This window comes from Seriola lalandi, unplaced genomic scaffold (assembly GCF_002814215.2).
Source record: "Seriola lalandi dorsalis isolate HSWRI2012SDOR001 ecotype SW California unplaced genomic scaffold, Sedor1 jcf7180002054606, whole genome shotgun sequence".
Classification (NCBI taxonomy): Eukaryota; Metazoa; Chordata; class Actinopteri; order Carangiformes; family Carangidae; genus Seriola; species Seriola lalandi.
The window spans coordinates 1,807,100-1,833,110 of NW_019525159.1; the positions used below are offsets into that span (position 1 = coordinate 1,807,100).

Consider the following 26,011-nt stretch of genomic DNA (forward strand, 5'->3'; position numbering starts at 1 on the left):
CCCTCATAAAATAAACCACTGTTAGATGTCATTTGAGAAGCAGTAACTTAATTGCACAGGAGTTCACAAATATTGTGTGTACGCAGCAAGGGGGAGAGTTTGATTTTATTTTCCCATTTACTTGTGACTATCATAAATGGGCGTTATTGTTGAAGGTACTCTAGTTCACCAGAGAAAGAAACAGACTGAATGTTTTTATTTGTTTAGTTTTTTTATAATTCCCACGGTAGTAATACAGCTAAAACAAAACAGAAAACAATACGATCTACTGTGTTCAGGGAATTCTTACATGCTAACCCCATAGATGTAGGAGTAAAATCCACTTACTTTTAAAATGTCCTGTGAAATGTCCTATGATTCAGTGGATGAGTGATTCACTTAAAGCTTCATACCGAAAGAAGAAATGCGTCACATTTCAAGATGTACAGTCCACATACACATTTCACCACTCACCTATTAATAAGCAGTCCAACGATCCATTATGACATAGCTGTCCATTTACAAGCAAGTTACATTACAGAAAACACTTAATAGCTAGCTGGTGAGGCAGCGGCACCAAAAGCCAGAAAAGTAAAACGTGGCCGAAGCAGCACGAATGGCAGCTTGCTGCACCAAAACACGGTGCTGTGCTACCGTCTGAATGTCTGTGGCTCGTTCTGCAGTAGGAGAAAAACTGAGTGAAGATCAAGGACAAAAATACCTCAGTGAGGATAGTAAAGACTTCCATTAATACTGGGAGCCTTTTTTGTTGGATTGGAGCCAACAGAATATGCCACTGATTTCAGTATGTACCCATGTGTGTGTGTGTGTGTGTGTGTGTGTGTGTGTTTGAGTTTGCGCATGCACGTGCGTGTGTGCAACTAAGCAATGTTTATATCACTATTTTCTCATTTGTGTGCTGACTGACGCTATTTTTTCTGAGCTCTGTTTTTAAGCCATCACATATACATTAACAAAATAAATGCTATTATAATGTTGAAATATATGTTTAATAGGTCTTTAATAAATGGAGCTTGTGTCCATTAGTATCCTGGGAGAAAAATCAGTAGAGGAAACATGGGGCTTCATCTTGATGGCTTGATGAGGAACAAACCAAGAGAATGATTGCGAATAAGTTTGGGGGAAAATAATGACTTTCAGGAACTAGCCTGTTTTTCCAGTTTTGATCTGTGGAAAATCAGATGACATGGCAACTGCTTATCCTACCATCTGTTACCGTGTGATGAATTCCATAAAAACTTTCAGAAATAGAGTGTTCAAAAACATCACTACATCCTTTAACCTTAAAAACAGTGTTTCAAGGTTCTGTACACTTTTTAATTGCCCATTCCTGTCTAAACACTGTCATACTAACAAATTGACAGATGCATTATTTACTTAATTACTTATACTTTTAGTAGCAGAAAACAATAACATTTTCGAAAGGTTCAGTCCAGTTTTTGCAAGCATCATAGCACTGAACCTGCTCTTCTCAGGGTGTCTAATGACTTTTTAATGGCTGCTGATGCTGGGATGTGCTCAGTCCTTGCTCTTCTGGACCTGAGTGGTGCCTTTGACACAGTGGATCATAGCATTTTGTTAGACAGGCTGAGCCACTGGGTAGGAATATCTGGTACAACTTTAAAATGGTTCTCCCTCATTCATGGTGAACAGGAGATTCTGTGTCTCCATTAGTAACCACGTTATCTTTTGCTCTTGTCAAGAAGGGTGTACCAGTTATTGGGACCAGTTTTATTTTCTCTGTACATGCTTCCCCTGGGACGTATTATCAGTGAACGTGGTGTTTCCTTTCATTGTTATGCCGATGACATGCTCATGTACCTGCCTGTCTGATCCTGGCACATTTGAGATGACTACATCACCGCCTATGTAATGTCAATCACTGGCTGCCACATAACTTTCTGGAGCGTAACCTCTAGCAAAATAGAGATCAGTGTAATTGGTTCCCAGCACATAGCAAAACAAATCCTGCCATCTGCTGGTTCCCTGCTTGAAAACATCACGTCTGTTGCAAAGAGTCTTGCCGTTTCATTCGATGCTAACTTCAGCTTTGAGGAGCACACAACAAAACTTGTGTAGTCATGTCATGTTTTTATCATCTTAGAGATATTTCCAAAATACAATCCATTTTATCCGTCAAAGACACAGTGAGCATTTTACATGCTTTCAGAACTAGAAGTAACATTCGCAGTAAGAATGTAAGTCAGTAAGACCTGAGGAAATCAAGTCAGCAGAATTAGTGACCTCTTCTGAAAACAAAGTTTTATCACAGAGCTTTTCTTGATTCTACTTGATTTTTATTGACAGTGTAGTTGGTTATATTTGTTTTATTTGCTTATTAGTCCATTGAAATTTTATGATCTGCTTTTTTAAAGATGTTGCCTTGTGTGAAGCACCTTGTAACATGGGTTTAGAAAAGTGCTATTATGCTACTATTATCTCCAGTGAAGGTTCTGGACAGGGTCACATACATGGTAATTTATTCAGCTACTGAGGATAAATAAACGTCTGCTGCTGTGTCCCGTCTTGTTCTCTCTGTGGCAGGAGAATGCAGCTGTCATGAGGGTTATTCCCCTGATCCTGTCCATAAGCACCTCTGTGTTCGCAGCGACTGGGGACGCAACGAAGGGTAAGTACTCTGTGCTCTTTCCACTTATATGTCTAAAGTCTCATCTGTATTTAAATGGCCTTACGGCTGGGTTTGCAGTCCCTACTCCCAACTGCATTAGCACACAATATTAACTTTGCATAAAACAAAGGTGAATTGTTAGCTCTGATGGATTAGCTATCTGGGGTTTCAGGTTTCAAGCCCCTGCAAGTCCATCTTCAGAGTATTAAAAGGAATGGTATAAAAATGTATTTAATAACTTACTGTATGCTCTCAAAATGGTCAGTGGTAATGTGAAATACAAGCAATTTGTAGTTAATGAACTAAAACATGCAAATGTACCTGTATGGTCTTTTAACTTGAGGAAGTAGATTTTAAAGTGGGACTCAGAAGTACAGATAGATGGAGGAGAAGGTAGGAGGTAAGTTATAGTGTGTAATGACACAAAACAGCAGGGGGGAGGGCAGAGAGCGAAAGAGTGAGAGAGAGAAAGAGAGAGAGACAGATCACTGAAGTGTGACACCAAAAACAGACAAATAGTGGAAATTGACTTGATAGGGAGAGAAAAGTCAAATCAACCCTCTCTCACTCACTCTGACTTTGTTTGACAATTAGCTGGCTCGCCCAATCATTGGTTCATTAAAAAGGTCACATTGTTATTCAACTCCACCTGTCATCTGCTGGATTCGGTCCAATCGCAGATCAAATTTCCAGCCACGGTTCTGTAGGATCAGCAGCTGACAGAGGGTAATCCAGAGTGTTTCACCAAGTGATGGTAGATTTGAACTTTGTGCTTCATTTACTATAGGCTGTGTTTAGTATATTCTATTATATATATACTGTGCAAAGCATTTTAAGTGCACAGCTGCAACATCTTTCTGGTTTCTGCATGAATAAATGTCAATGTCAATCAAGATCATCCTGTGTTCCAGATTTTTACTCAGATTAGATAAACATAATTCAATGTCATTATAAATATGACACTTATTTTCAAATATTAACGTTCATATATTTCCCTCTTTCTGTGTCCTCTCTCAAGTCCTTGGCCATATGCTAACTTGGAGAAGGGCTATGACCTAGTTACAGGAGAGCAAGCCCCAGAGAGGATCTTCAGGTGAGTCCTTCACTTCTGGTGCATCTCCCTAGTGCATGACTTCTGCTGGCCATCTGTGACTCTGTGGACACACAGTGGAATGATGGTGGTGTTCTTGGCATGTGTTTGTGTGTGAGTGTGTGTGACAGAGCATACAGATGAGTATCCTGCGGATACACATAGACACAGTTGGCTGGACACACAAATATAAACCTGGTGCTGGGGTGAAGTCTCACCCATGGGCTGCTGTGTGGAGGAATAGCCCAAGGGGTCGTCCTGGATGGACTCCTTTCAAATGCTTTTACTGCCATTTTTGTTTACTTCTCATTCTTGATGGGGGTCATTGTGTCTGACATTTTTGCAAGAAGTGCAAGTCTCAAAGGACCCATTCAGTAACACCCAGCTGTTCCTATTAAAATGTTTACTGTTTTATTTTGTATGTACTTTAACAAGTAAATTGCATTTTATGTTATTGTTACACTATTTCTCAAGTTTTCTTTTTCTTTTTGTTAATAGCGCAGATCAACCTTGCGTAGTGCATTACATGGACTTCAGTCTCCTTTTTTCTAAAAACACAGTACTCAATCATGTTGATGATAAATGTAAGGCTTTGAGGAGAGCTTTAAATATATATGAAGGTGCAAAACATATTACTGAGCTAAAATATGAAATGTACCATTGTTATGTGGCATGATGGATATGTTCTACCTCTTAGTAATCAGGGACTACGGACCCTGTTTTATAACCATGACCCCCTGTGTATGTCAACTTTTTCCATGAAAAGTTATCAAAAATCAAAACAAAACAAAACAGAAAAACACATATGATAACTTTTCCCCCATTTATTCATATGAAGTACGATAATAAACAATCACTTTTTTTTAGGCCCCAGGTATCACAGATGTCATGAGGCCAGTAAGTGTGATGCAATGACAGGAAACATAAATTGCACAAACTATAATCCCACTATCTTGATTGTCCATATATAGTACATGTCTACACACCTTTAAAACGTCGATGTGGGAATTTCCTCATTCAGTTCTATTTAGTTGTGTAATCGAAGTGAGATAAAGGAATAAGCTTTAATTCGGTGAAATCTATCTTGATTTCATGCTCACTTCACCTCTCCAGTAGGCAGATAGGAAGAGTTCTTTTGTCACAGTAATCTCGCTCCTCTTCAGACTGACCTTGCAGAGTTAGTTCCTCGGCACGATGTCTCAGAAATGAAGTAGTAAATCCACAGTCTTTGTTCTGCACAAACACACATTCCATCTCTCAGCCATCCACTGCCACTTAAAAGCACCACGTTGGAGATGGGGACTGTAAATGCTGGCATCCACACACACTCAGGTGGAAACCAAATCTACTGCTTGGTTGAAGCACTGTGTCGGTGCAGAGTTTTTGAGACAATGAAAGGACAGCCGCATATACACACACACACAAACACACACACAGTTGCAGACAAAGTGAGTGAAGATGCAGCAAACTCAACGTGGTTTCCAGTTGGAAGGTTTTTTTTTTTTTTTTTATTGTAGGGGGAGGATCAGGGAAGAGACTGCATCACTCTACAGCTGGACAGTGTTAGTTTCAGTCCTATAGCAGTGAAAAGAGGAGCTTAATTGTAACATGGATTGGTTTCACAGATGGGGAGCTTTGAAGGAAACCTGTGCTGCCTTTTCTTTTCTTTTTTTTCCTTCATGCTGGGAAAAGTGAGAAAATAAGCATCCTGTGAACAAAAGGCAGAATTATGTGTAATATTTTAATTTTGAATAATAGACATTATGAAGTCAAATTTGCTTTGAATTGTCAGATATTGAGGGGAGGTGAGAATGTATGTAATGTATTCAGTGTTTGATCGTGGACCATGCACTGGGAGCAGTGATGTGTGCAAGTTGAAGGTTTTTAATGCTGAGGTTTGGCAGCCCAGGGTGTTCCACTAATCTGGTCTTGTACAGGTTATATGTCAGTGAAATTAACAGTGCATAAACTTAGATGGTGTTGTGAAGTTGAGGAAAAAAAAAAAAGCATTTGGTGTTACATTTTATGTGGGCGTCAAATGAGAGCATTTGATTAAATGCAATGCCAAGCTTTTTGCAGCAAAGCAAAGTGATTGAAGCTCGGTTTCTAGATTTCTTGTAATTTGTGGTCCTGTCGCCCACCTGCTCAGACACATTAAAGCACATGATGCAAAACGCAGCCATGTTCTGTGTGATATTCTGAGGCTTTACCAGGTGTTGTTTCTCCCAAGCGGTATGTCCTAGGCATCCTGCTGGGAGAGGACAGTAATCTTCACTCAGGAAAAACATCTCTATCAAAACCAGAATATTTTAACCCTTTCAACTATGGTTTTCACCACGCATGTCACAGAAATGCCAAAGCATTGTGCTGTGTTGTTTCTTCTCTTGCAATGATGTGATGATGATGAAGGAATCTCTGCTGACACCGGCTCAGTTGTAGATAAAAAGGTTTATTACAAAAAGACACAGCATCGTTGAACAAGCATCAAAAACAGCCTGTGAGAGGACCCAAGGCCAAAAAGGATCTCCCCCGTTTGTCCCAAACCCATACAATTTATAGGCTGAATATTTTCTTGATACCTCTTTGCCCAATCCTAACAGCCTATGGAAGAGCAGAACCAACATTTATGTCCATAAATGGTTATTCTCTGAGTTCAAATAGATGATAACATAAAACTTGTCACGTTGAACAAAGGTTCATATTGAGCAATGCAAGGAAGTGGAAGTCAGGAGAGGTACTCCCCCTCATCAGGCCCCGGCCTTCACTCCTAGAGTATCCTCCATAACATTTCCATCCTGTATTCATATCTCAGCCAAGATACCACAGCTGCAGAGCACGTTACTTGCAAAGAGAAGACTTTTTTTTTTTTTAAATTAGTTACTTAAAAAAAAAGCCATGCTGCTAAATCAACTTGCAGTGTATTTCTGCAAATTCAATTTTGTTTCCAACTGTGCCATTGATGCACCACATGAAAATACCAATTATATTAGCTGCCACTCAAGATTGACATCATAAGCTGGCAATTATTAAATAATCTAAAAAGGTTTCCTCGACTCGATAAAGGGAGAAAAACATGCTATAGAGATTGAATAATGTAAGAACATGTTTCATTTTTCTTTTTTCTTTTTAGTGTTTGCAGCGATCATTGTAAATTTTATGATTCACAAACTTCTATGTACATTCAATTTAATCTTGAATATCATGAAATTTATAGAATTGCAAGAAATGTCTCGAGGAGAAGACATAAAATGTTCTCTGAATTCAAAGAATGAATACAAGAATAATACTGCCCATTATACTGTATAAATGGCACTCAATATAGAATTTGTAAAATACACCAGCATCTTGCCCTCACTAAGCCTACACTTGTCAGTGTGCTCCTTCCTTTAGTACTGTCTTTGCATGCTTATGTATGTAGATACTGTGGAAAACGTGCTTGTGTGCAATAACTCAGTGGGATAATGCAACAGGAGTTTGATTGACATTTATGTCTTGTGGTTGCGCCAACACAGATCATTCTACAGTCTGGGCCAAGGGCTGTGGCTGCCAGTCAGCAAGAGCTTCGTGGTGCCACCGGTGGAACTGTCAATCAACCCCATCGCCAGCTGTAAGACAGACGTGCTGGTGACTGAAGATCCAGGGGAGGTCAGGTCAGTCCGACTCTGCTCAGAACTCTCCACGGCTTGTTGCAAGAGAAACCGTCCATATAGCAGTTTCTTTGCTGTCTGCTCCCTATAAACTTAAAGGCCCATAAATACATGCACTTTTTATTTTGGAAGGTCTCAACAAATACAGGAAAATCAGTGTTTATGGAATTGTAAAGTCTGGCTCGACAGCTTGAGCAGCATAGAAATATTTTATGAATCTCCTTTGTGTAGTGGAGTGTATAAGCCCAAATAATATATGTCTTTGCTTGAGTCTGAGCTATTTCAATGACAGAAGTGTTATTGTTGATTCTGCCACTCTGAGAGAATTCCATTCTTATTCGACATTCCTATACAACCATATAACAGGTATATAGGAGTGTCACATTATTATTTTTGCTGTCATGGCTGCCTTCTTACCACTGTTTATATCAGTATAACTGGCTGTAGCCACTATACAGCAGTATGCTTCTTGCTGTAGGCGACAGTAATTTGGTTTGTTAGAAGTACAGGTAAGCATTAAAGATGAGCATTTTGTATCTGCATGGGGGATGTGCTTAAAAAATTTTAACAAAGTTGGACCGCTCGAAATTAGATAAATAAAGTGACAGGCAAAGACAAAAACCTGGACTATACACATAGCGATCTGAAAAGCAAAAACTACTGCTGACAGGGTTGTGGATCTGACTGACTAGCCCAGAGTACAATAATAACCATATAAAACACACATCGTTTCATCCGACCAGCCAGCACGTGCTGGCATGCATCAGTGCAGCTGAACATCCCAAAACATTGTCAGAGCATCGGCTGCAGATTAAAACAATCATCCACCTATGCAATCTAACTGACATCAGCCTGGAAGGTGATGTTTCATTTGAAAACCAAATGTCTGCCATTGCTGCATAAAAAATGTTGCACTTGTCACATAATGTAAAGGAAAGAATAGTAATGTGATACAGGAGAAGAGTATAGGCGTGTGAATCACTAGAGCCCATTATTTTACCCTGTCACTACACAAAATTAGTTTACACCTTAGACCGGCTTTTAAAAGTGGCCTTCAGCGTCTCAGGATACACATGTATTAATACTGATGCAACAATGCGTTGTTTTTTTTTTTTTATTAAATATATGACTTTGTCGAAAAATATTCATTGATATCAGTGTAGCGAGGCTGTGCAGTGGTGCCACATGTTCCTATCCTAGTTATACCACATGTGCACACTGTACATCCTGCAAATCACATGGGAGAATGAATGAGAATTGTTGATGCAAAAAATATATTCTTATTCATTTAATTTCATGAAAAACATACAGTTATTATCACATAACGAAAAGGTAAATGTGTCACATTCCCAACTTGAGCCTTATTATTAACATTAACCTTGAGTCTCAACATTAACATTGACATTAACAAAGACTGGGACTCAACATTAAAAGAAGAAAAGTACAAATCAATTCACTCCACCCATTTCTGCAACGTGTGCTGCAATAAAAGCAAAACTTGAACTGAGACTTTTGAACTTGTGTATATGCTCAATATAGAGACAAAAACATTAAATATGTAGTCCATGAAACATTGAAATACATGATAAACTTTAAGCGCTCCCTAGCATTGTCTGATTCTCAGTTACATTTGATGAACTCTGATGGTTAATGCTGTAAACAGAGATCTGTTTAGACAAAGACGATGGAATTTACCAAGAAATATTGCACTTAATATTACTTTTTGTCTTTTGCGCCACTTAGTATTTCTCATTAATGTCGAATGTTTGTATCGTCAGCAGATAGTCGAATGTCAATCTGAAAAACAGAATGGGCATCTCATTTTCAGATTTCAAGTACAGAAGTCCCAAAACCAAAAACTTCCCAGTTTGCAAATATTAAACCAAAGATGACAGAGGCAATGTAGATCTTTCACTCTTCTGCGGTTTTATTTTGCCGACAGGGGAAATATCAGGGGTCATCACATTTTTTTTTTATTTTTTTTGAAAAGTCCAAAAATGAACTAACAATAGGTCAGAGGTCTGGAACAAACCCCTGACCCTGTTTCTTATCTTGTATTTTTTAAAGTCCCTTTTGTGTGATAAATGATCTTTGCTTCACAAATTCAACAAGGCAGCGTGGTGATTTGACTCAGGGATCACTGCCTTGGAATCACTGCACTAATAAGGAACCTTGGACTGACCCAACAATCAAAGCAGAATGAAAGCTGATGATGTTGATGCTGATCTCATAATGCAAACAATCATTGTCCTGGACCTCAGTGTGACGTCCGCGTTGTAGACGGCCCTTTAATACTGTGCAAAGTGCCTCGTCACCCCAGCATGCGATGAACTGCTTTAATAGACTGAAACTAGGGCAGACAGCTACTGCACTGCAAATGTATTAAAACATACACCTGACCGGTAGATTTCTCGGAACCGTCTCTACACTCAGAACCTTTTCGGGTGAGGCCAAATCTCCGATAAACTCATTTGCAATTCAGAAAAGCCCAAATTGCAGCAATCACTGAATTTTTATGTCTAATGTGCATCAGAGAAATTGTTGCAAATTTTATCCACTACTGCAAAAATCCAGACTTTTCACAGACTTTATGAAAATGCCTCAGGAGCACAGAACTCCCATGGTATTTGTAAACATCTGCTTATTCTGACATAAATGGGATTACACCACCCCTCTCGATTAACTAGCCATTTCATTTACTTAGAGGTTGCGATCAGTAATCTAAAGGACATGTTTTACAGTAACAACAGTTTATAGCAATATTTGTGCTACATGTTAATTTTAGCTGTTCTGAAGTCACAAAAGGTTAGTCTCTCCATTTAGCTAGGACGTAAAGTGATTATTTCAAAGCGTGCGTCTGTTGTGCAGTCTATTTATTCTTTGACCATCATTCAAGTGTTGCAGTCATTGTGTGATGAAAAGACCTTGCTGGGGAAGGTGGAAATTGAGCACTTCAGCAGAGAGCTAGAACTTAGCTTGTGTTTACTTCACAGCAGAGGAGCTGCATTTGAGCTGCAGTAACTTCAGCTATTCATCAGCAGAAGGGCAGGCCTTCAGGCATGCTTGCTGTTGATGCTTCCACTGTATGAGCTCCATTTAGAGAAGGCCATTTAGAATTGCTTATTTAGTGTGTCTAATTTCAAGTGACATGGTACTTTATGGCAACTTAACATGTTGCATATTAACCATTATATTACATAAAAAAAGTTATCTATTGTAGTTTGCCAACGTGAGTGGCTGCGGAAGGATTAATCAGTCTTCACATCACACAGGAAATAAACAAGAGTTTTTAAAACATGTAGGGGGATACACATATTGTATAACTGATTAAAAGCCCAATTCAGTTAGAGTAATATGTTAATGTTCTGTATTTGGTTAACGATTAGTTCCTGTCACATAGGAGGATCTGAGTGTCATGAATAATGCAGACAACTCATTATCCAAAGCATTTTTGTGGAACAAAGTCCCATGGGGCCTTTTGGAGTTTCTAGCTGATGCACGTTCCCAAAGTGTTTATCCAGACATTGATGCAGTCAGTCAGTCATGATAGACATGTTGATGTAGGAGGTGGGGAAATGTACTGTAGCCATGGCTTTAACAGGATGTTTTCGGGTTTTTGGCTCAGTGCCAAAAACCCGATGAAATCTTTTCTATGTGAAAGAAGATAAGTAAGTGTCAAGGTAAGTGTCATCTTAACCAAGCTCAGCTTTTCACTGAAGATTTTTATCTCTTGATATCAATATCACCCAACCTCACACCGGTTAGGCTTCTCTAATAATCCTTTTAAGTGAGCTGGTTTTAAAATTACACACTCAGTGTGTTTATTTTTTTATTTTTTCCATTGTGCACTCGGTGTTTAAAGCATTGAAAATTTGCCTTGGTTTGTGTTGAGATGGATCCAAAGAGATTTTCAGCTACTTTCAATGAGAACTGTTTTTAAATGTTTTTCTGCAGCTAGTGAATCACAGCATTCATATTAAGAGTTAATTCATCTTAGTTTTTTTTTTTATGGTTATGGAAATTAGGCCAGGAGCGACAGTGTTATCTCAGATAAGCAGAGGCAAGGCCAGCCACAGGTAATCTTTTTTTTTTTTTTTTTTTTTTCGTTTTTCAGTTTCCAGTGTTTTTAACCAGTGCATGCACATTTCAGTGCCCTGCACCACAGGGGTGAGTGTGCAGAGTGTATTATAGTTTAAGGCCTATGTGAAATAGAACAAAGTGCCTCCCTGAGTACAAAACTTCTTGGTAATGTCATTTTGACATACAGTATTAACCTGCTTGACTAAAAGGTTACCAAAAAAAGCATGTTCAATTATTTACCTGTAAAAGAGCAGTTAAAATGCAGCTGTAATTTAACACACAACTGATTTTAAAGAATGAAGGTGATTTTGAAGAAAGTTTGTTCCAGTGGATGCCCATATGACTTTGTCAGGCACATTTAAATACAAGAAACATAAAAAAAGGATAAAATGGGTCATAATAATAAAAGCAGAGCTTTATTATGCAGTATTCAGTTCTGGGCTCTGGTTTGTTATTGCTTGTATGAAAGGGATTATTTTAAGGATTGAGATATGCAGTACATTCAGTACATTCTACATTTGAAATCCCTCCTCATTCATTAATCATATTCATAAATCAATTTAAACGTCTTTGTGCATTACCTTGAGTGGTGAATAGAAGGTCATAAAGTCAGCAAACTTTCACAAAGGGTCTGATGTTACTGAATTAGTGAAGTCTTTTCTCAACAATATTGTGTGTTCAAAGTAAGTGTTCACACTTTTTAAGTTTCTAGTTTAAAGGTCCCTTATTGTATAAAGTGAGAGGTTTTATATAAATACTGTTAAAGTGTCAAATCACTCAGTCCACAGAGAAATGCACACAGCCTGTATTCAGAAAATGAGCCTTAAAACAAACTGTCAGGACTTCTGTAACTTTCTCTCAGCCATGCCCCAAGCCCCACCAGCCCGGACTCAATATCAAACCTTTGTGTGTGTTTACCTCAAATCTGCTTTATTTTTGTTCGATCACTCAAAACAGTCAGCCAATCAGGAGTCAATCAGGCTCAGTGCGACTCTTCTGAATTGCCCAACGACCTGTTGTTACTAGAGCTCCAGAGAGAAGACTTGAGAGAGGAGATGTGGTGCTTAAAACCACAAATATATCTTCTTACAGATATCACAACTTCAAATAAAATACCAGAAAAGTGTAAAATATGGGACCTTTAACAGTGGAGCGCTGTACCGAATGTATAAATATGTTTTACTCTTTTGCTGTGTTCAGTGTTTAGTCTGGTTAACAAATCAATAACTGTGTGGAATTCAGGCTGAGCCTTGTTTATCGTCTCGGTAGTGCTGACAAACAATGAGCCATTGTATATGTTGTACCTCCAAGCCATTATTTTAACACATACAATTTTAGCTTACCTTGCAGTTGAACTATTTGAAAAAAAGTGTTTCTCTTTGTATTTACAACTGTAAAGAATGAGTTGAACTGTATATGGTAAGTCACCAACATTCACATTATCAAATATTTAGTGATATTTGAAGAATGAGTTCCCTTACTCACAGACCCACTAGCTATTATTAACATTTATTCTTATTTAATATTAGCCTGGCATTTCTACTGATTATTGTTGGACCAAAGGCAATGTGTCAGTGAACACCTCATGAATATCTCACACACACACACACACACACACACAATGATTCAGACACTCTAAACGGTGCGCTAAGACTGGCATTTTTGTCAATAGGGAACTGTTAATAACCCTGAGTAACTGGTGACACCTCATACTGGTGATTAATGATCTCACTCACTGTGATCAAGTGAACCATCAAAATGTGCCATTGCCAATAATCCAATGCAACTGCGAGAGGTTGACACCAGGAAAAATTTAAGTACTACATAAATCCACTTCCCCTTACTCCAGATCTCTGTCAAAAATGTTTTATAACTCTACACTCAAACCAAAGAATTGATGTATCAATCCTTATTTTATCACTTAAGTTTAGCTGCTTTTTTCACCCACTAGATTTTTCCTCAGTGATTACAGCAAGCTTAAAGAAAATGCACTCCATTCAATGACGAAAGTGCTTGATGAGAGTCAGCATATTTGTGGGGAGCTGGAACAAGAGCATTAATCAAGTGCAGGGGCAGACCAATAACGGGCTCTGTAATCATGCTGGAGCAGCGCTCTAACTTTGGGCAGCATCGCCTGGTCATTCATCATCGGGAAAAGCAAGAGGCAGAGAGGGAGATTAATAACAAGTACATTAGTCAGTGTTTAGATGCAACCAATGTGCTTCTAGGTCAAGCAAAAGAGTCACAGTGCCAGAAGAGATGATCTTGATAAGCTAATGATTTGGAAAAGAAACACTATCAGGATTTGAGTCTGTGTTGATTTTGGTAACAATATATATAGTTTAAACAACTTTACAGAGTGATGTAGGGTATGGATTGCTTGACTCTTCTATATGCCCATATAGATCAGTTTTTGGACTCCTGTTAATTAAATAGTGAGAGGCAAACTTTGCTGAATTCTTTCCAGCCTCTGTATCATGATTTAATATGTTGCACAACATTTTAAGGAACTTTCCTATATCCTTACTGAGAGTTTCCTTCAGCACGTTTCCCCACTTTTTCTCCCCTCGGACTGTCTTGCAACAGGCATCTTGGAATTGATTGATTGTTTTTTTTTTTCTTCGACTGACTATTCCCTCTATCCAGAAGGAGAGCCAGTTAGCATGCACCTCACAGCTGAGGCAACCCATTATTTTAGTCTGCCTCACCTTCCCAACCCTCTGTTTTCCTCTCAATTAAGAAGACATTTGTCAATGCTTTGAGTGCCTGGCAGAAAGAACTGATGCACAGAATGCCATGTGTTGCCTGTCTAATTCAGAAAAATTGAGTTGCCAAATAAAGAGAAGAAAAATAAGACATGGAGACCAAGACATTGAATTAACTTTTTTTCTCTCTCTGTGTAGATTTTAGTACAATACAATAACACTGCAATAAAGAGGTCATATGCACATGCACATTATCTACTTTATAGCACATGCTGATTGTGTTAGGAGTGCTATGCATTAACAATGAAATTGTATATCTTTACTCCAACATGTCTTGCAACCTAAACAATCATATAGGTCGTTTGTCTCTGACACATGGGAGCATCTCCTGAAATAGCGCCCCTACAGTTGCAGGTGTACCGGACCTTTGCGGTCAAGGTTTCAATAATAAACAGGTCAGGTTAAGGTCATGGAACGGTCACAGTTCGGTTGGATGTAGTATGGATTAAGATAAGTACTTCTTTAAGGTTCGAAGACCACCATCATGGTTACTATAATAAACACACACTTATGGTTGTGGAACATTCATGGATAAAGGAAACAGCAATGAGTAGCCTACCAATTTCAAAGAGAAACAAGCTGATGTCAAAGCTTCTTTTAATATCCGTACTGATGCTCCCTGGTCATGGCGAGGGTGGAGAGTGCATCCCACACTTTAGCTGCTTATTAATACCCTACCCTATCCCTTAATGCAGAACGCCCTCTGAAAATGAGTGTGGTTTTAATGGGGGTGGGGGTGACATTGGTGGCGTTTTGGTTGCAAATGGGGCTCAGTTTAATAAAGAGCAAGTCTTTGCAGACCTGTACAAAACACAGACCCTGTGGAGATTATCCTCACAAATGTTACAGTTTTTGCTACGAGATAAAATAAGATAAAAGAAACTGAGAAATCAACCCATGTAGATAATGGGCCCAATCAGCAAGAGTGTTCTGATTATCACTTTTGATCCTTATTAACTATTTAACCTGAGTGTCCTTAAATCAAGCAGGATTCAGAAATTGCATCATGGATTTGGTGCTTGTAACATTAATTTTGTTCCATTTCTAACATGCATTCATTCTCTGACAACATTCAAAATAAATAGGCTGCATTGTGTTCAGCTACCCTTTGGTAAATTCAGGCATATAGTTTTTGTGGCTATGCGATCGTGGTGCAGGACATCTTACCAACCACTGTAGCCTAGCAACCAAAAATGAGCGCATATGCGCAAACAACAGTAATAGTTTTTCTCTCTGCATTACGCAGCCACATGATGGTGACCCTCTCATCCACCGGGAGAAAGTCCAAGTGTGCAGCAGCCAGCCGGTGATTTGTCAGTAGTCCCACAACCGACTGGCACATCTCGCCATGGACAATTCCTGAGTAGGAGTCCACCGTCTATCAAGGAGTTTGGTTCCAGAGCCAAAGCTGTGCATAGAGGTGAGCCCAACTGCATTTTGTTGGTACCTCTCAACTCCACGCACTAAATCAGGCAACCTCCCTAAACTTAGATTACAGTCTAAGGGCAAGTTTTCATTTGCTGAGATCCACATTGACCAAATCTGTTCCACCCTCAGCCATTGCCCTTTAGGTACTGCACTGATCTCTGCCTTTTGACTTGCAGGATCCTTGGCTCTGGAACAGTGGACCAGCTTGTTTGCCCCAAGCGGATAATCAAGCGGTCACTGAAATTAGACTTTCTTGAGTCCACGCAATTTTTATTTTGGAAAAATGCAGTGTTGCTTTAGGTATCCTGTGGGATGTCCTCTGGTAGAATCAGGTGGCAGAGTTCCTGTTTGTGAGCCATTCAGTTCCAATACACTTGGGAGATGTGTTTCCCTTTTGTGGTATTAAGTCAAGCACGTTGAATGTGGGTATTGGTCTCTGACAAGAGTTCACACGGATACCTCCTGTTTTTGATATTCATCAAGGTGCAGCTGAGGTCTTGAGACTCTCCACTTCAGTGATGATTGGGCGACATTTCAACTGTATCTAGATGATGTAGATGATGTAGATGATTGATTGGCCTATGATGTCTGATGTACATTGGATAGTTTGCAGCTGAGTGCGACAATGTGGCACATCAATATCGCCAGGTCTAATTCCCATTATTAAACCTACACCACCAAGGAGATGAGCGTAGCCTCAAATAGAGACCTCTGCTCCACCTATTGCTCAGAGGAAGTCATTTTTGGGTAATCCATTTAGTGTGAATACTGCAACTGAACTGCTTTCATTCTGAGTTTGTTTCTTGAGAAAAATTTACTGAAAAACTACTACAGTATGGCTAAAGATTAATGATTGATGTTATCTGTCCCAGTGGCGGCAATAATCATCTACAACTCCACTACGTATCACAGTGAATATGGAAGAACAAACAAATGTGAACTTTTCAGTGGTTTTCATTTGATATATTTGGAGAGTTCGACTCGCATACTGCATCCTGTGGCTGTCCTAGAAATGCTTCCCCGAAGAAATATAATTAAATACACCATTTTGAGATGTCCTCCAGCAACTATGGCTGGTTGACCAAAAGGTCAATTTCTCATCCTATTTACAAATGCCGTTTATTTGGCCTTAAGAAAAGCATGTATCTTCCAAAATACTTAACTGCAACAGAGCTGCTCATGTGGCCAGCAAAAACAGTAAACTGTAAAAGATAAAGAGTGTATTTTGCATTCATTTTGAGTACTGGGAATTACTGGGTGACATCAGTACTACTAATATAATGGTTCTGCCATAACCACATCAAAAGTGTCTATTGGGGACGATGAAACATTTGTTAATCTGTTGTAAACAGAAGGTGACATTTTAATTATCTTAAAATGTTTTGGTATCTGTAATCACATTCTCCAGTCGAATACTAACCCTCTTGTGGTCAACAAGCTAAAACCATTTTAAAATATATTTTTTTCCTGTTTAGTTGATGTCATTAATGTCCACATTAGAATTAATGCTCAAAACAGATGGACCACTGGCATAGTTGATTAGGTGACCATTGATATAGCAAAGCACAAATAGCCAGGGGATTACCTTATAATTACAAAAAACAAACCAACTCAAACACCTGACTCCATAAATTAAAGTCAGGACTGATAGGTTACTTGTCTGGGCTCTTTTGTTTGACATCTTTTTATATATATATATATATATATATATTCAGTGTGTGTGACAGTGAGGACAGTGAGTGATTTGCTATCAGCACAACACAGTGCCAGGAAAGGTTTGATTTTGTAAAGGGGACAGTCCCGATGTGCTGTCAGTGAGTCGTAACACTTCACCGCTCACACAAGGAAGATGTGCCAATTACCGACTGATGTGCCATAAATCTAACATGAAAGCCAAATATTTAATATGAAGAATCCCTCGCTCAAAACAGTGCGAGGTGTGAAACAGCATTCCAAATGCTGATCACACATGGGCATACATTATGAAAAAAAAAAATTCTATTTTGTAATTGAAAAGGTAGGTTGACATTGTCTGCTCACATCTACCCACAATACATCCCTGCTCTTATTAATAAGATATGAATTTTGAAGGTATTTTTGTCAATGCTGTGCACGGAGCATTACTACCTTTTTGATGAATTTTAATGCTTCGCTTTTCATCTTTGCCTAAAGCCAATGACAAGGTCACAATATACAATTCTTTTCACAAAACTATTTCGCAGTAAACATTGAGTCAATAAGAGTTCACTTCGCCATCTTTGCTCATTGATGAAACTTTGCAAGATAAATTACTTTGTGATGGTTTATAACCACTTTGAGCAGAGGTTACTTAAGGACATTTTAATCAAATCAACAACTGCAACATCAGTGTGTATATTACTGGTTCCGTGGTCCTGTTTTCAGCACTTTCTTTGAAATGACATTGCCACATAAGCGCCCAAGTACACAGAGACAAAGACACACACAAACAGTGACAGTGACAGTACACCGAAAAGCATCCTTGCTCAGCAGGGCATCTGTCTTCCCATCATTCGAGATCTTGTTGCTGTTTGTTGAGTCAAGTCATCCTCAGAACACACTGTGGTCCCTGTGGTCTCATTGCAAGAGACAGAGCTTTTGTTTCTGTGCAAAGGAAAACACAGGGGTTGCTTACCTCTTCGTTCACTCTGACAGCGGGCATGCAGAGCTCAGTGTATGGGCATGGCTGAGCATGCTGAAGTGAACACAGCAGCTGAGCTGTACAAGATTGGTCAATATGACATTTCTCAGAAAAAAGGCACAAAGATCCAGGATTTGGAAATTACAGATCTCTCCTTCGTTTATAATGATTTTTAAACAGTATAGCCCTAGCAGTGGCAGAGTGACACACACGCGCACACACGCACACACACACAGATCGATTGATCTCTAATTAGACTTAATCCTAGTCTGAAGCGAAAACATACTTTTGGCATTACCAGAGATGGTAATGACGATCTGTCTGCCAGTCAGTTAGCAACTTTGGTCTAGACTAAAAATCTCTCAAAACTATTAGACGGATTGACATGAAATTTTGTGCAGACATCCGTGGTCTCCAAAGGCTGAGGCCCCACCAACTTTGGACCTCTAGCGCTGCCACATGGCTGACTTTTGTGATTTTGAAATGTCTTAACAAATGTTGGATGGATAGCCGTTAAGTTTGGTCCGTTCATGGTCCTTGCAGGATGAAATGTAATGACTTTAGTGCTCCCCTGACTTTTCATCAATTGCCATGATCAGATCAGAATTTTATCCTATCTTTAGGTAACGATAGCATCCTATCGCACTTATCTAAGATGGTGAACAAGGCAAACATGATCTCGGGACAATGTTAACGTGCTGACGTTAGCTGTTGCTCAAAGCAACACTCTGCCTGCTTCAGATAGTTGTTAGCATGGCTATACACTCTTAATCATGTCATAAATTCTGCATAAATTAACATTCAGTGTAACTTAAATAAAGTTATATAATATTATGCAGATCTATTAAAATACAGGCACATTGCCATCTAGCCCTCTATGGAGCTCTGCAAATGAGAAATAGCATTATATAGCTATCATTATGTCAAAAACTAAATTGAATGCATTAATAAAATACACTGCGTTAAATGAAGTTTTGACTGTGTATGCCTGAGTTTGTCTTTGCACGTACTTTTTTGTTCTTCCGCTGTCTCCTTCAACACCAGCTGCCAGCTAGGGCGGACCTGGATGCCTTGGCCTTGGATTAGTTGTGAGAATTAATGGATGGAGATTGCTGATTCCCTAGGCTCTCCACCAACACACCATGTTCAATTAATGCCAAAGCACCGATTAGTCCCAGACATGACCCACCATGAACCAGCATGAACTCCTGCATGCATCACTCCAGTGAAACTTTTAAAACAGCTGTTTTAAAACTGCTGTAGCTTGCTAAAGCACAAAACATGCCCAAGGGTACATCAATATTAGACTACTATTTCAAGGTTTATTAACATTTGCCTTTTCACTGCCAGTCACAAAATGAAACCAAAGCTCACAGAGGTCAAAAGTTTGTCAATAAAACTTTCCTGTATTCAATAACAGCTCTGTTATCATTAATTGTCATTTTCAGAATTTACATTCTATTCATATTTTAGCCATTATGCTAACTTTTATACCCTTTTATGAAACAAACCCGAGTTGCAAACATTACAAGTAGTCATTAATTGCAGGCGGAAAGGTAAAAGCCATTAAAACACCACAATTTTGTCACATTATGTGCAAGCATGAATAGCTTTATAATTGCACTAGAAACAGAAAGGTTATGAGAAACTGCTCTCCAGGTGGTGAAGGATTATGTTCAGCTACTCAAGCATCCATTTGTACTTGTCATTAATTGTACCTGTATGTCCTTATTTGCACTATGAAAACGTGCAAATGCGTCTGTTTTTTCATGTTTTTTCACTTTTTTTTTTTTCCTTCCATTTCAGGGAAGAGGCCATGATGTCCACTTACTTCGAGACAGTGGAGGACCTCCTGGCATCTTTCGGACCTGTCCGTGACTGTTCCAAAGATAACGGCGGCTGCAAAAAGAACTTCAAGTGTGTGTCCGACCGACAGCTGGACTCATCAGGCTGCATGGTAAGTGTACTCGGATGTGCTGGTTTTGTCTTTAGGTGACACACTGACATGAGCAAGTTGCTATGTATGTGGTGAGTGTACACTATTTTTAATGGTTAGATACTCTATGATTATATCAGATTAAGCTGTCGATTAAAGCCACTCTGGTTTAAAAAAAATCTGTATATACATTGTGGGTTGAAAGTTTTGTGTACCTTAAAAGTCTTGCGAGTGCAGGTCTGTGTGTGTGTATTTGTGTTTGTGTGAGAGATGTGCTTGTCAGTGATAGACATACTGATAAAAGTCCTAGTAGTTCCATTTATCGCCCAGGCCTGCTGTCAGCTGAGCAGGTGTTGAGCTGCAGCTAACTAGCTGGCAGAGCTCAGTGGGTGTTGACAACTGATTTCTAAGGGACAGCAGACTTATGTAATGCTGGATTCAATCTTTTAGTCTGGCTGGACACACAGAAGCTGTCGATATGCTGTCTCTGGCACGTTAGCATTCAAGATTGTCATGCTACATGTATTTTACCCGTAACTGTGCTCCCATTTTCTCATTTTTGGGTTTGGGGCACACTGGAAAATTGAGGAAACCCTGACAAACAATAGCCAACTGCTGCAAAACAGCTAATGAAAATAAACAACGAATAAAATACAAAATAACTCTACCAGCAAGCAGTATATGAATTAAGTCGTTCACTTAATGACCAGTGCTCCTGCTACTCAGTACTTATTGCAGGACTGTGCAGCTAAAAGACTGATTAAGTACCGAAAGTGATACATGGTATATATTCTAAAATTCATTTGCATAATCACTTATTTTTAATGTTTTTCCCCAAGATAAATGCCACTCATTAAATTTGCATGCCATCTGCTATATCCTATCTTGGCTTTTGTGATATAAGCAATCTATAATATTTTATGTGCCATTTACAGCCATAATTAGTATGCTTGATGTTATGCACTTTGTATATGTATGGACACTATGGGGCTTATGGTTAGAAGCAGTTAAGACACTGTTGCAGTGTGTGCCCCGGTATTGACTGTACACAGACTTAACTTTTTATGATACTTTCTGCTTTGGTCAGGTTTAGGTATATGTAACACTATGAGCTTTACTGTATTGGCTACGATGGGGCCGTTATTCAAGCTGTAACATGGATCAGCAGACGCAAACTTTTCCAGCGACAACAGCAAAGTAGAAGAAGTGCTACTAATAGCATTAGTAATGTGCGTCTTTTCCCCAGTTACATACTGCTATTATATGTATTATAAATGCATATTTGCTATACTTAAGGATGGAGCTGAATTTTTATGTCCTCCTTTGATTCATCAACCCTAGTTTGACTTCAGATGTAACATTGTAAAATGCAGTGCAAAAGAGGTTTTCTCCTGGCATATTTACAAGTGCGGGGTGGCTGGAAACTTCCGATGCCAGGCTTTTGACAGCATGGGGCGGGCCTGCGTTGTAAAGTAATTAAATTGATGAGCCATCTCAATTGCTGGAGGACGGTTTGGAGAGTCATTAAGTACTTGGACGGGGCTATAAATCGACTGGTCTTTTCGTGGTTTGTACCAACCAAAGACAAACACTGATACGGCAATTTTCTTGTTTTTCTTTCTTCGTCTTTATCTTTTAACTCTTAGAACAACCAAAAAGAGCAAAAAAAACCAAAACAAATGGTCACTAACAAAAACATCATTCATTCAAACCTCACCGCAGCTCTTCCTGCACTCTCACACTGCTATCATACAGCTATCTGTAATTTTATCTGGCACTGATCACGGATGATGAATAACACACAGCTTTATTTGTGACACTGCTGTTAAGCAGTAATGTATACCATGACTGACAGCCTCAGCCAGGCACCTGGCAGAGGCTGAGCTAAATACACAGGTTTTAACACAGTATATTTTACTGAGCTAAATACACAGTATGCATCACATGTAATATGTTCAGTAAGACACTTTTTAATCACTTCTATACACACACAAGTTATTCTGCTCATGCCTGCTGCAGATTCATCCCCAACGATTTACCTCCCACTGCGTTACCATGACGACTATTTCATATTAATAAACTTGAATTATGCTCCCCATCATTCATCAGAACCAAGACAATTTCCACTCTTGACATATTTAGTAGCTTATGGCTGTTTTTTATGACCTAGGTAGGTTTTTGTCTACATATAGCAGTAATTGGCTTTTGCCCCAGGCATGCTAACAGTATAATATTCATCATACTGTTACAGATAATATTATAACATTTTATAATAAGCCAAGTACTCTACGTTTCTTCCTCTGCACCTGCGATATGGATAATTTATTAAAAATATGCATGAACTGCGTAAGAGTGCACTGAGTCACTCTTTCCCGAGTAGCACAATTAAATGCGGCTTCCAACTAATGCATTTACTTCACGCGCCTCGTAACGTCTGTTTTGTAGCATTTTAATGGCTGCAAAGTCGTCATGAGCTCACGTTATAGTTATTAACATAAGTGGCAATTTTTATTTTATTTATTTATTTATTTTGAGTGGCAGTTCCTCACCAATTTTGAAAATGCAATATTTAAATGCCAAATGTACATTCACAAATATAATCTTAAATGTCAGTATATTTGATTTAACGATTTCCAGCACGTGCTACCACAGGATTTCTGTGCTATCATATAACGATGTTTAATTTTAACCCAATTTACAGTATGTTTGCCTGCATTAAACTAAAAAAATTTGACATGTTGAATTACCGTAAATACGAATTCAGTCATGCTAGCTTATGTGCATGATCTGTATTCTATGAAATATTGCGGATGTACAGTAATTTACATCCATAGCAGTGGTCCCATTGATGTTTTTGCGCAGTTGTAGAAACCAGTTTTTCATACTAAACTGGTGCACCTGCGATGAATCCTCACTAGACCCAGAGCTGGGAGGAAGTGGACAGTGGAGAGTGTGTGTATAAAATATGAATGAGTATGTGCTAATAAGCCAGTGGATTGTTTGTCAAACGCCCCTGGATTTATCGTGCCATATTTTATAAACAGATTTCACACACATGCTAACCATCAGCACGAACGTAGATCCGTTATCAAGAAACTGCCAGGAATAACCTCTGTCAGTAAAGAAAGAGAAGTAGAGACAGAATGAATACATACTCATATTATCTGCCTTATTCAAGCTTCTCTTTCCTCTGGACCTCACTTGGAAAAGGTTTAGCATCACTTTCACACTTTCATAAAGTATAGATGTTGTATAAATATTACTCTGAAATGATTCAGAACTCACGCCTCCGTGTGCGGCTGATTAATACGCAGACAAAAAAGACTGACAAAGCCTTCTAGTCTTCAAAGATTAAGGGAGAGGATCACAGACACAGTGGTATTATTTTCTTTTCCGACTCTTATGGGTTGGTGTTATTTTAACCATCCTTGTCAGAGTGGGTGCTAACACAGAGCAGCGACATGCCACATGGAGGGCTTAAAATCCATTATCAGAGTCAGTCCCTCACGGCTGTCTACTGCTCCTAAGACAGTTGAAAGGCATTTGCAATGAATTCAATTCTAGTCAGAGCCGGTGCTGAAGTTTTTGGAGACATTGCATTCCAGTTTTTTTTTTTTTTTTTTTTTTTTTTTTTTCTGCTGAGAGGATGACAGCTGGTTTATTCCTGTGCTCGCTAACCTCAGCTTACAACAACAGCTGCTGTAAGCGCAGGTTAGCGATTTTAGACAGGAAATGTTTTTGTGCTAGTGCTTTTCCTTTTTCATCACTTGGCTCATCAAACACCGGTTGGTTATATTGTGCAGCACAGTAGCATTGTGCTATGAAAAAGTGTATGTTGTTATTCTGTTTACATTACAGCCCGCACTGCTGTTTTCATGATTACAGTCACCTCCCTCCACTGTGTGAAACAGATAGTGTTACTGGAAATGTTTCTGCACTAATGGCCGTGACTAAATTGCTTAAAGGGAGAGAGAAGACAGGAAAGAGAAAGGAGTTATATGTCTAGTTAAATCCTTTTATTTAAACAAGAAAGCTCACTTTTTTTCAACAGAGACCTGTGCACAAGAAAAACGCATAAAGAGTATAAATGCAAAGACAAATAAACCCAAGCTAAACATATATCTTTTGTTTTAAAGACAAGTACAAGTGGTAAATAAGTGTAAACAAGTACTTCCTTCAGGTTAGAGGACCTTTCTGGTCATGGTTACAATATGTGGCTATGGTATTGGATGCAAACTGTAAAAACAACATTTATTATTATTATGAAGCACTCTGTGAGGAGGGAACTTCATCGGGCAGAAGTGAGTTGTGAGAGCAGCAACAATCCAGCATTTAGCCGGTGGTGTGGAATGAACGGTCGAATTCTGGTTGAACCTGTGGTCAATGTACCGTGTCTTCCGCTGTGTTTGTGTGTGAAAGTGGTATTACTGATGCACTCGGTGAACTCTCCCAGGGCTGCTTGGTGAAGTTCAGAACTCTGTAAACATGGCTTTTCCTGGTAGCTTGCCATTTTTAATGTTTAAGTTTGACAACTGCAGCATATTGTGGCGGTTTCTGTGCTTTTAGGGAATGTCAGAATGTTTTTCTTTATGGCACATTGTTGTATCCAGCTACAGTATCCGTCTTCCTAATGGAAGTACTCAGAGGCTGAGCAGATGGTGGGATATTAGTGGCATATCTTTCATCAGTTGATGTGCCTTTTGGGACATCTCTGGTAGAGTTGTTTGGATGCTGGGTTGGCAAAGATGTATGTTTTAACTTCAGGCACCACCCAAAACTTTAATTTTGGCCTGTCAAATTCCGGTAGTTTATAACAGTTTAGAGAAGACAGATATTGTTGTCTCCAAACTCATTTTAAGGCAATTGTATACTGTCTCAGCATGCAAGAGTTTATTAAAATTTGTGGCACACTCAAAAAGTCAGGAATTAAATGATGAGTTGTCAGCGTGGAGCCAGATTTCCGCTTGGTTACCGCTGGTTTGCATAAAGAGTCAGCAGGGAGGAAAAATGGCAACTGCATCCAAACAAAAGTTTTGTGCAAACCCTCATCCCCTAATCCCTCTATCCAACACCCCCTGTGTGTCCCAACAGCCCCGTGCTCCTGACAGCCAAGCGTCATGACTTCCCCAAGCCACCCCCCCCCCCCCCCCCCCCCCCCCCCCCCCCCGCTCCGCTGCACGGCACAGCTCAGTGTACTTCATTACCAATGAATTTCAATGCTTTATGCTTTAAAGCAAATACATTGTAATAATTCGTTCATCCTTTCAGCCCCGACACTGTTGGTTAAATGCCGGATCAAGTGTGTCATTTAGTGTACCACAGAGATCTGCATTACACCGCTGCAGTCAAGGGTGGAAATTAAGATCTGTGCACAGTGGAATACAGTTCGGGTAAAACCTTATGAGGGAAACATTAGCAAATATTTGCAACATAACAGTAAAACCCAAACATGTGTGGCAATGTGTGGATATATTTAATATATTAATGCAATCTAATTATAATGTGTCCCTGATTATCCAAGGCTTTTGAATGGGTGAAATTATTGTATGAGCAACAACTGCAGAGAACAACTCAAGCGCTGCTTTTGTTTTATGTCATAATTGTATCATAATCCACTAATTTAAGGGGGCACTCTCCCCTGTGGTGGCTCCAATATGTTATCTATTATTTGACAAGTTTTTTCAATTAGAATCAGTCTCTGTCAGTTCAGTGGCTCAGTTCCAAACCAAAGCAAATATTAAATGGGTTGAGAAAGATTATTAAATCACACAGGCTTT

At 39.1% G+C, this 26,011-nt stretch overlaps 1 protein-coding gene across 1 annotated transcript in view; it reads left to right on the forward strand.

Moving 5' to 3' along the window:
- The window catches only part of astn2 (astrotactin 2), a 253,457-nt gene that overhangs the window by 137,305 nt on the left and 90,141 nt on the right, over positions 1-26,011 (forward strand). Inside the window, exons 8-11 of the mRNA XM_023419585.2 lie at positions 2,545-2,629; positions 3,648-3,722; positions 7,232-7,369; positions 20,105-20,255. Of these exons, the coding sequence (XP_023275353.1) occupies positions 2,545-2,629; positions 3,648-3,722; positions 7,232-7,369; positions 20,105-20,255 (449 nt within the window). The remainder of the gene's footprint in view (positions 1-2,544; positions 2,630-3,647; positions 3,723-7,231; positions 7,370-20,104; positions 20,256-26,011) is intronic.